General features: G+C 42.0%; 1 protein-coding gene across 2 annotated transcripts in view; it reads left to right on the top strand.

The window, feature by feature from the left end:
* fgd (faciogenital dysplasia) overlaps positions 1-12245 on the top strand; it is a 60733-nt gene that overhangs the window by 26490 nt on the left and 21998 nt on the right. For both annotated transcript variants that reach the window (XM_073470492.1, XM_073470493.1), the window contains exon 2: positions 10173-10343. In XM_073470492.1, coding sequence (XP_073326593.1) covers positions 10173-10343 — 171 coding nt within the window. The remainder of the gene's footprint in view (positions 1-10172; positions 10344-12245) is intronic.

The raw sequence follows: 12245 nt of genomic DNA, 5'->3' as shown, positions 1-12245 counted from the left end.
TGGTGTGTGGTCAGCTGCCGATGACTCATCAATCAGTCAGCAATTAATCAATCATGCAGTCGACCAGATGGCTGTTTTTTAACTGGTCCTGTCCGCTGTAATGATTGGTTAATCCCACTAATCAATATATGGTAAAGTAATCAATGCATTCACACGTCAGAGACCCTTGGTCAGTGTGAAGAGTGATCAAGCCTTGATCCAGAAGATTAAACTGGATAGTCCTCATTACAATATGGCCTCCTTCGGACAGGGAATGATTGAAATTTGTTTTGAAAATGGTATTTCAGGCTTCGGGTGCCTGATGACTCATGGAGCAGACCTGTGTTTGTGAAGACCTCCCCCACCCCCTGTGGGAATGGAAAGAGCTGGAGTAGATTTTTCTAGATTTTCCAGCACCAGCAGTTAGAAATCCTCCTGGCTGGTGAAGGTGTGTTAGTGTTTATCCAAATGGACTGAGAAGGAGAAGATGGACTGTCCTGCTCAGCTTTGCCCCCATTGTTGTGCAGAACGGCCAGTTGGGTTTTGACATTACGCAGTGAAAGCCGCCATTGAGAGCCGCTACAGTAGGCTTCAGTAGTTTCTGGGACAGTTGGGCAGTCATCTCCACTGGCAGGTTTGTAAACCCCCTTGTTCTCCTGTGTGTGCATTTGTGTGTGTTGCCCTAATTGCCAATCTTTTGGCTGCTTCCTCTACAGTAATGCTCTGGGCTACTGTGCTGCACTGCAGACCGACAAACAGAGGCTCACTTCTCAGCTCAGTGCCTCGTAAAAAGTCCTCTTGAAGCGGTTGTGGTTGTGGGGGTGAAGGGCTCTGAATTAGAGAGCACAGTGTGTGCAGCCATGCTCGCAAGTCACATGTCTGATGATGAATATGAAATTTTAATCAGTCCTTTGTCACGTCATCATTGTGCTGCTTACTGTAATTTCTGAGTGTGCTTCCGTGGCTTACATTGTGCATTTGACAGCTCACTTAAATGGCCTTGAGTCACATTGTATAAAAGGTCTCGGGTCAGTGACAGTGACCTGTTACCTCAACTTGCTTGTATTTTGTCGAGAGCTAAGGGATGTGCATCATCCTGCGATTGTGAATAATTTGACAGGCATTGTGATAGAGGTCATGATTTTAGTTTTTAAAAAACATATATGATATTTATGTGCTATATGCTGGGATCTATACTAAACAAGCATGTGCCCATACTACTGCAGAATATGATTTGTAGGCACCTCTGCAGCACCACGGTGTTTCATTATTTATTGGTGTGTTGTGACACATTTAGTCTTTATTAAGAAAATTGCAATTTTGATAATATTTTGACAATTGACAAAAGTATTAAAGTAGCAGTGTCATGTAGAGTACATTCAAATACAGTACAGGAAAAGACAAAAAACATAACAAAAGAAATCAACATACAGAGCATATGAACTAAACAAGACACAGAACAGCTTGGTCATATTTCACATCTTACAGTTAGCATAATATCATCAATATCTTAGCCCTTCTTAAAAAAATACAACTACTGGTTATCTTATCATTATCAGCTTTGAGAAGCAGGTTATCTCTATCGGCTGTGTTTTGTTGCAGTATTACATCTATAGCTGAGGGCTGGACCGCGTTTCTTCATCCATCTATTTTTAAGTCCACTTTTCTCAGAGCCATGTGTCTACTGACAGCACAAGTAGCTCTTTATAGCTCACCATGACCTACCTACTATATTAGCAATATAGATCAGCATAGTTGCCATGGCAATAGCCTCCTCTTTGGTTTTCTAGGAGCACATGTTGAAGGAGAATTCTTTGTGGAGCGACTTGATTTAATTTGGGACCTCCACATGCACCAAGCCGCTCTGATATTAACTCGTCAGTCTTTGTTTGTGTTTAGCTTTCCCCACTTGTTGACAGTTACAGGGTATCATTTCGGGAATCGAAACCAGATGGGCCCGTTTTGTCCACACTGTATTTTCAGCCTCGGCCGCTGTATGTTTGCTAACACGACTCATAAATATTCCTGTCTCTGTCATGCTTCTGACTTTCTAGCAAAAACCACTCAGCTGTGCTTTATCTTTACTTGTTTTGTGCATCCACGATGAGATGATGAGCTACTCCACGACTTTCTTCAACCCTTTTCCAGCCACCTGCTGCCTCCTCATCCTCACTCCAACCTCTCAGTCCCTCCCGGTCTTCCACCCGCTCGAAATCTCATGGTTTCTAATCTGTGGGAGCTGCTGAAATCCTCCCACGTAGTTTGGGAGACATGTCAGTGTGCGTGCTGTGCCCAATGACCTGATTTAGGGTGAGAGGAGAGACCTAACAAGATGACATACCTCCCCCTCTTCTGCCGCCAGCTCCTGGCAAACCATGATACTACTGAAACTTCAGGCGACACTAATTTTTAAACAAAACAAAATTTTCTCACCAGTAGTGGATGTGGAAATGGAGGGTTTGAGGAATAACAGAGCATAATGAGAAATAGATGAATATAGATTTGTAATCTGGGGCCAGATGCTGCTGTCGGTGATTGGAGCGCTGTTGATCCTCATGTGTGTTCGTGTGTGTGTGTGTGTGTTGACAAACCCCGTGGTGAAGCGGGCGCTGGAGCCTCGTTACACTATGAGGGAAATTTTCTGATTGTCAGAGATTGAGGATCTGCTCTACTGGAGATCCTGGAGCAGCTGTTATTGTACTGACACCATTATTTCCTCTCTCTCAGCTCTACTTCCGCTCTCACTTTGTGAGTTTGGACTGATCCTCTTAAAGCGATGCTCCACACAGACTCTTTTTCAAATCAAACGCGCAAACAAGGCTGCAGGCTTGAAAGGCGTCGTCAAAGGTTTGAGGATTGGTCTCTTGCTGAGCGCGTTCGCTGCAGCCAGCTTGAATTCTTGACAGCTACAGTATAGATTCTAGTAGTGGTGCCTGAAGGAAGGAGCGCTTCAACCACTTATCGTGGAATTGACAGCCCGTCTGATGCTCTCAGAGTATCCTGAAGTATGCTGGAGCCTACAGATTTAGGTTGATTCAAGGACCGACATTTCAGCGGCTTGTGCTTTAATGCTGTGTTTTCACAGCCTCAAAAAAGGGACCAAATATTATTACAGAAACAGCTCCAGCAAAACAAAACAATTCCTATTGTTGTCCATTGTTTTGTGCACTTAAAATAAAATATAAAACAAAATGTCATTTCCTTTGTCTGACTAGGGAACCTACTCAAACTAAAGCCTTTTTACCTCCGAGCAGTCCGGTTCAGTTCAGTTCAATTATCAGAAGTTGTGGATGGTACCAAAAGAACCACTCAAAAAGAGAAAGAGCCTCCTGTTTTTTTCATTATCATTCTGTTGAGGTACCTAGAACACTATTTTAAGGCTTAAAGGTGGAGTTTAAACACAGCAGAGCAGGGCTGTCAAATATCAGATTATCACTACACAGTTATTGTGGCCTAAAGAGTTCACTGTGATGATATTATCATGATGTCTGCAGAAAAAAAGTGTTTTGTCTCTGGCAAATGAATGACACTCAAAATAAAAGTGTAGGGAGGTGAAGAGAGAGTCTGTAACCATAACTGTACAAAAGTTTACCAAAAGATCAATGAGACTTGATGAAATTTTCCATTTTTATTGTCACGTACAGTTAGGAAAGTGTAAATGATTTAAGAGGCAATGTAATATTTCCAAGATATTATCATATGCATATTACAATACAGTATCAGTATTTCATATTTAAACATCCTGATTACCGTCAATAGCGATATATTGTGACAGCCCTACTGCTGTAGGACCGCTGATTGGTCAGTCGGAACAACCAGATCTGTCTCGTCTTCTGCGTTCTGGCGTAGGATTTCCCAAACTCCTGTTTTTTCCAGCAGCTTTCTGTCTTGTTTACTTGTTTGAATAAACAACCACACGTGTGCGCCGTGTGTAGCAAGTATGTGGTCGAGTGAGAGAGAGAGAGAGAGAGAGAGAGGTGGAAAAGACAGTGAAAGCAAGCGAGGCAGAGGAAGAAAAAGGTTACCAGTTTGTAAAATGTTGTAAATCCGGCAATAATGTCCATTTTAGGTCAGAGTGTGTCGGTTAATAAATGCATCAGCTTCTCGAGAGTTAAGTTTGCCTTTAGGTACAGTTACCATGGGTTACATACGAGTTCAGAAGGTACTATTACCAAAACTACTTTGGTGGAAACGCAGCTTTATATTTACATTTTTTTTTTTAATAGTATCACTTTCTCATTTCACTGTCTTGAGGTCCGTCACCTCTGTGCACTGAAGTCTTTCTGTGGATTTCTGGTAAGCAGATCAAGGTCAGAGCACTCATTAGTGTCTCCTGCTGCACAGGGAGGAAAGAGACAGGGTGTGGCGAGATGATAGGAGGAGTGGTAGATGACATGGTTTTAAAACTAATTGTGGCGTTGGACCTCTCTGTCTCTGTCACCACCTTTGCTCTCTCTTAGCTGTTGTTTTGGTTTAGCTTTCTCGACTCTTCGCTCTTTTTTGCTCTGTTTACCGTATCTTGTAGAAAACCAGTTTGAGCCACCATACCTCCTGTTCATACAGGCCATCAGAAGATCAGATAACAATGTAAAGTGACGGGGGGACAAAATCCACAGTCACCGTTCTGTGAACAGAAGGAAGGATTATAGCAAGAAAAAACATGTTTCAGTGTTTATATGGGCACCTGAGTGCTTCCTTTAAAACCTTTCATTTGAGCTCTGTAGCTCAATGAGCATTATAAATCAAAGAGCCATTACATGAGATGCTGCTTCTCTTTGAGTGTTTCAGTGTAACAGACCGGCGAAACCAGATCAATATGGTTCTGAGTGGAGAGGGAGAGAAACAGGGACGCAGACAGAAGGAGAGGAGCAGAGCAGGTGTAATGCAGGCATGCAGAGAGGCCGAGAAATTTGACATGGGAATAATGAGGTGCCATTCTTTAGAGAGGGTGTCACTGGGATTCAGGTCGGTCTTGGTGGGGAAACAGGGGTTGGTTGAAGTGATGGGAGCGGGGCTGTCAGCTCAGCCTCACCAGAGGTTGGTTTGCGGGCATGGGACCTGATTGACTGGCTCTCTGACTTGGGAGACCCTGCTGAATGTGAGTGATCAGTCTACCAGACAGCGCTGAGGCGGGAGGACTGTACTCAAGGGATGATGGGTAATAAATGACTCTGAAGGGGTCGCCTCAGGCCTGACGGTGACTGACAGCTGGCTAGGTTTGCGCAATTTTTGGAGGATGTGTGAGCCTGTGTGTCTCTTGGGTTTTCAAGGAAAAGTGAAGTTCGTTTCCAAAATGAGGCGTTCACCATATTTAAATGAAAATAACAACTTCAGTGATTAGCTACTAACATGGAAGTTAATCAGATTATTACTAATGATACTAATGATTTAGGTTGTTTTTTATGATATATTGCCTAGTTTGTTTCAGCACTGTTGTAGCATTTTTCCTCAAAATGAATAGATTATTATGAAATTGCAAAATGCTACATATACCTATTCATTGAGAAAAAAGGCTACTTTACTTTGGCTACTTTAAAGAAAAACCTACTTCTAACCTATTTTAAGTATACCTGGGTGTCGAGCATTTATACTGATTTGGTTTTGATGGAACATGTCTGTAACATTGAGCAACAGTCAAGGACTGAAAGCTAGCACTGACTCATGTCCTGTTTACTTGCACTATTATCAGATAGTTCCTGATTTACAACTTAATTCTTGAGCTGCTGCTTGTTGTTTTAACATTTTAAAACCCATCAAGTGAGCAAGAATAAGAGTTTCACAGTCTCAATATGTACAACTTTTATTTTAAAACATTCAAAAATGAACTAAAATTAATACAGAATGTGAAGAAATGAGAGTTTTGACATTATATCAAAGACATCTATGTATTGGTTTGCAGGCATATCTACTGAAGTTAGCATGCTAAGCAGTTAGCCCTAGTCCATCCTTTTTTATAATACCACTACAAGCTCCCAGTCCGGACCACTAGCTGCAAGGCTAATTGTTAACGGCAGCTACTGTCAACAGCAGTTAGCGGTTACTTTATTATAGTTTGCAGTATGAATCCGGGAGGTGGCCAACGATCGTGTTTGGGGGAAATCATTGCAGGTCATGATGTGTAATTTTATAAAGCCATAAGCTACGATAATTAAATAAATAATTGGTTATAGTGGTGCAGTTTAAACAAACCCGACTTGAACACAGCATACCTTAGTGAGGAAGCCTGCATGTAGCTTCAAATGCGTGCCAAGTGATGGGACGGAGAGAGAACGACAGCCATGCTCAAGAGGTCACATGACACATGGTATCCATATATTGCTAATATGACCAGTAAGCTAAAGAATTAAGATTTATTTTACATATATCAAATCAATTCAAACATATTTATTTATATAGCCCAAAATCACAATCACATTGCCTCAGTGGTCTTTAAAATCTGTATAGTATATAGGACGGCATTTCCTTAAAAGTCAAGTTCAGGGAGAGGCTCAAACTTGCACACATTGGTGTTATGTCGTGACATAAGAGGGACATTCCTTAGACTTTTCTCCTGTGACAGCATCACAGTGTCCCAGCTTTGGCAGGGCCCCTTCATGTGCTTTTCACTCTAACAGAGAGAGAGAAGGCGAGAGCGTCCCCGTCAAATACCTGAAAGTATCTGAATGTTTCGATGCGTGACGTGCACAGGAGCCCTTCACTATGTTTTAGAAATCCGCTGTAATGCAGTCTTTCAGGTTACGACCCAAATCGTTTTGCCGTGCTCTTCACCTCTGTTCGTTCTGTTCTCCTCTGAGTGAATGAAGAAGTTTGTTATATCACAGCCATGTTTGAACAGGTGAGACAGACGGGGCGCTTAGTCACCGTGTGTCACTTTAAGTAGGAGAGCCAGGTAACAAACTGTGGCTGGAATTGCTTCTGCAGGGAAAGGTTTGGTGGTAACCCACAGCTGACAGGGTGTGGTGATGATAATGTCTTTGAATGCGTAATCGTCTTACTCATCCAGCCCTCAGCTGAGCAGATGAAATTAATGAGCTCAGATCAGCGCTCTCCTGTGTGTTTTCACTAAAGCCTCCTTAAAATTACACAATTACAATATTAATCTCATCTCTCGGATCCCTCGGAGTCCAAATCAATTAGGTGGCTGACACGTAGCTTCAAGCATTGTTTTGGTTTTGGATAAACAGTGCAATTCAATCAGTTATATGTTTTGGCTCAGCTGTAGGAGTATGCTGGAATCACTGGGCTCCACGGTGACTCGCATGCACTTCACGTCTTCGGCCCCAGGAGGAGGTGCTTGGATCAGGTTTGGCAGGTGAAAGGACAGGTGCAGCTCCTCAAATACACCTGGGAATGGATAGGTGAATGTGTGTGTCCGGGCATAAAGAAGGACTTAGCTTTGAAGGACTTTTCAGGGTGTGTGCATGTGTTTGTTTACAACAAAGAGCCGTCTCGGTTGCACATGCGGACTTTGGCAAACTGGGAGGGCAGGATATGTTTTGGTTTTGACTTTGTTGTGTGGGGGTTTTCCGTTCAGTTGCTCTTTGGACTTTGGATATGTGAAACTGAGCGGTTGGAGGCGAGGTAATGTTTCTTTAACCGGCTCCTATGTGATTGTATTTTCTACTTAAAGCTTTGATTGTTGAATGTTTTAGAGATCATTGTGATATAACTTTGAAATGTACTTGTTCATCGCATTTCACTCTGTGTTTCTTGGGAACTGGTGAAGGATGATGTGTCGTGTAGTCTTATTCTTTGGTTTGTGAGGTTTTAATTAAGACGAAACTGTGAGTGTCAGCTCTTCTGTCTGAGTTTCCATAGGTACCGGCCCCTATGCCTCCATCTTCTGTCTCTGTTTGCTTTTCCCAGGAGTGACCCAAGCCAGCCTGGGTCATTGAGTTCTTCACTAGGCAGTCGTTCGGCTAAAGGACGTGCTTGCTCACTTGATCATAGGTCAAGCTTTTTTCCTCTGACTCAGCCTACGAGTCATCTCTGATTTAGAGACAGTACAAGCAGAAAGAGTCTCACAGTATTTCTGTTGCCAGGGACTGAGTTGAAGGAGCGAATATAAAGCCTACCTACTGTAGTTTGTGACACAATTTCACATTCAAGCCTCATCTTTTCCCCCTGCCTGCTCTTATTCCGCTGCGGTGGAGAGATGGTGGGAAAGCCTGCAGTGTGCCACATGGGGCAGACAGCGTAACAGGACTCATTACCGACTGATTTCTCCTCCTTCCACTGCCTGCAGCATGGCTGAAAATCACCAAATTAGATGTGCCAGGGCTCTAGCGGGGGCTCGGTGCAATTTCAGGCTGTAATCCAGTTGAGAAAGAGTTGTGGTGACTAGATCGAATCCATGAGCCCCGAAGGAACAGAGACGTGTGGCTGCATAGTTTGCACAGTTATTAACTAAATCTACTGAGGGACATTGCTTTGGTGTAACAGACAGACACATCAGATAACAGCTAAAACTGTAACAGTAAGACACACTCAGAGACGATTGTTAGCTGGCTTATCACTTCACAGGACTTGTGTCTAGCCGTCTACTACATATTATAACCTCTATCCTGCATTTTGTCTGTCTGTCTGGATATATATATATTATGCCAGTTGGATTGTGTGTACAGGACAAAACATTTTTAGTCTTTATTTCCATGCCCTTAAAAATCTTCAGTTTTTATTCGTGTTGACAGTCAGATAAGAAATAATTAAATCCAAAAACGTGGCTTGAAGTCAAATTGGAACAAGCATTAGTGGTTTAATTGTTGCTTGTTTTTTTTATGACTTACTGTCGATGAATTTTGCTGCATAATTCGCACCTCACTTCTGTTTTCAACCACTTTTCACATTACTTCCTCTAACAGAAGATTTTCTGAGCCCTTTTCATCGCAGCCATAATGACAGCGAGGCGTGCACAGTGCATGTGGACATAAAATTCTGATGCAAAAAACTGCATTAAGCATTCAATTCGAAGAAGAGACCAAAACTAACAATGCATTGATCCTGCTAACAATAATTGCCTGTGTAGCTGAGGCCTTATATATCTTAAATCTTTTTTTTTCCATATACAGTACCTCCATTGTTGTCCAGAAGCTATTCAAAGACGTCAATGAACCACACTGTTGCACTGTTCCTTTGCTAACATGAACTATCACCATTGCTGTCCTGCACATCAACACTGCAGCTAAAAACTAGTCCCCTCAGTTTGAGTAACGCTTTATAAAGCTACAGTGCCTAGCCATTTGAGGACTATATTTAGTAGGGATGTACAATAATATTGCCCTGTTATCAGTATTGGCCATTAAAGGCTTTAAAATTCAAAAGAAATATATTAGTATTGGCCCGAAAAGGAAAATTTCTGCTGATAGGATGATGTTTTAATTCAGCCCAAGCAACTTTAAAGCGCTTGAAGTGTTTTGCATTGTATGTCTGATTCCACTGGTGGGCCATCACAATAATAACAATATGGATGGATGGATGGATGGATGGATGGATGGATGGATGGATAGATGGATAGATGGATAGATAGATAGATAGATAGATAGATAGATAGATAGATAGATAGATAGATAGATTTTCTTCTTCAGTAGGAACAAACAAGCTTTGTGCTTGGGGTTGGTTTTGTTCTTTGTGTGGGATTTGTTGACAATAGCCTAACACTTCAAACCAAACCAATTGTGTATTTTTAGGGATAAATCAGCAAAAATAAATCCGACCAAACACAGTAAAGTTTAGACTGATCGCATCTAAATCGGGCGTTTCAAAGCACACAATCGGAGCCAGAGAAACTTTGTCATCCAGAGGACAATGTGGCTCGCACACAACTACATTATCGAGCTTCTTTCTCTCACTCACACATAGTCTATTTAGAAGATTAGATGTAGTCAATCAGACACAGTCCCATCACAGAGTGTGAGAGAAACCAATATGCAGCCTGTGCAGCTCTATGTCTGCCGCCTCGGGCCTGGTGTTACAATCGATGCTGCAGAGGTTTTTCTTCTCCACTGTGGTCCCTCTGCTCTCTGTCCGAGGGCGACATCCTGAAACACACACTGAGCTCAAGGTCATTCACCTACACTGCACAGCACTGCATCGCTGTAGCAGGATTACGCTGGGTTGTAGATGTGTATTTAGATGAATCTCGTTATTTTGATCGATACCCTGATCTTCTCTTTATTTTTTTCTCTTCTCTCCAGACCTCCCTGCTTCCTCCCTGCAGTACCAGTGTGGATCAGGGGACTACCTGCGCTCTCCACGGCTGGTGAAGAAAGGTCCGACCCCCAGACCATGTCACGACAGGCCTGCCATCAAACCCCGGCCCCAGCCATCCACCTCACCCAGACCGCCAACCGCACAGAAACCTCAAGGTAAGATACGGTGACACAGTGTGGCCCCGTCAAGGTCAGTTTCGACATCAGAGCTGTCTTTATAATTGAAAGGAGCAGCGAGATCTGACCCCTGCTATTGAGCTGCCATTCATTCTGCTCTGACAAACACCCCTCTATAACACGGTTCGTGTCGGCTGCTCGGCCTCACTGTGTCACTCACAGCTCAGTGGGTCACCCCTGAAAGAGCTGCTGCTTTTAAAGCAGGCCAGTGATTCCCAAGTGTTTGTGTGTGGGCGTCAATGAAGAATGCTAAATATGAACAACATGTGTTGTATTTTGGGAATTACTGAAAAACATTAGAGGACATTACACCACAGACTCAGCCTCAATATTTAAGTGGCTCACAGCTTTTCAGAATTAAGTGGAGGATTATAGAAGAGAATGATCAGCCCTATTCTTTTACCATATATGGTCAGGATTGTTAGTCATAATTTGATTATGGTTGCAGAATATTTGGTTTTAGTTAGTTTTATTTGACCAACAGTCAAACCCAACGAGCAGCAAATCCTCAAATTGGAAGTAGGCCTGTCACGAAGATTTCGTTAATGACTCATCTTACATATATTTCCCGATCATACATACTGAATCTCATCGACTTATTGACGTATGTACACGACCTCTATCATTTTTGCTGACCTCCATATTGCCCGTTGTGTTTAAATGAGGATTCTTTTCGCCAACATGATGTCAGAATAATGCTGCGTTCACGTGCTCCTCGGATGATCCCATCTGCCGAGTTAGGAAGTCGTTCTTCTGACTTCGGTGTGTTTTCATGTGCATCATGTCAGGATGTGAGAGCAACATGGATGTCAGAAAGAAGTTGTTTTGCTTTTTATCGCGTTTAAACAACACGTTGACTGCTGTTTCCAGTGTTTGAGAGACAAGGAGGAGCAAAGGAAACAGTACAATGACTATACAATACAATACAGTATATGACTTTGGTAAAAGTTTCTTTACATCAACCCAGTGTTTACTTTTTGCACATCAGCATACAGTAACTATCAGTGTTTTCTCTGTCATTAGCATTAGCATTATTTTCACATTGTGTGTTTTTATTATATTTATATTTCATATTATTTAGGATAGGATAGTATTTTTATCACAATCCAGGTTATCGGCCTGAATATTGATTTAATGTTCATTGCTCTTTGAAAGGGTGTTCTTGCTTTATTGTGCTATTATATTATCATTATATTAATGGCATAAAATGGTTTGACAGTATGCAGTAATATTGTTTATCACAATAACATCACAACATAAGGACAAACAATAGGTAGTTACAGTGACAGGGCTAGTTGGAAAAGCTGTGCTACAGCCTGATAGTTCCTGGCCCCTACTGGGCAGAAAACGCTTAGCACATTTCTACTAATGGTGTAGCGTATTTTGATACATACAGGATTTTATTCCATATGTAGCTCATCCTGAGAGAGCAGTAACTCAGAGTTACTCCGGTCAGAATGCAGGTGTTGTAATACAAGTTCCCTCAAAAGGTTCCTGGAAAAGTTCCTGTGGTTAGAAAATGTTGAAGCATGAATCTGCCCAATTGTGTGACAACAAAGGACCTTGTGACAGATTTCCATGTACCTTTTGTTGCAGTCTTTTTTAAAATCTTGTCTGGGTATGATCATACCAAATGTATTGTGATGACTACAGTACTTTCACAAAATATTAACACAATGAGAATTTCGATAAATGATCATCAGTTACGTGGATATAATGACTAAGTGGGTAAAGGCAAGTATAAGAACAATTAGAAGTGTTCAGCCTTAAAAACCAGGAAAAGACAACACAACGATATATTTCTGTAAAGTCAAAATGTGAAAGAAAACGGCAAGTCAACTATAAAATCCTCATTCTAACCCTGATTGAACCCAGATGCTA

This window comes from Pagrus major, chromosome 7 (assembly GCF_040436345.1).
Source record: "Pagrus major chromosome 7, Pma_NU_1.0".
In the NCBI taxonomy this organism is placed as follows: Eukaryota; Metazoa; Chordata; class Actinopteri; order Spariformes; family Sparidae; genus Pagrus; species Pagrus major.
This window is presented reverse-complemented; position numbering and strand designations above follow the sequence as displayed.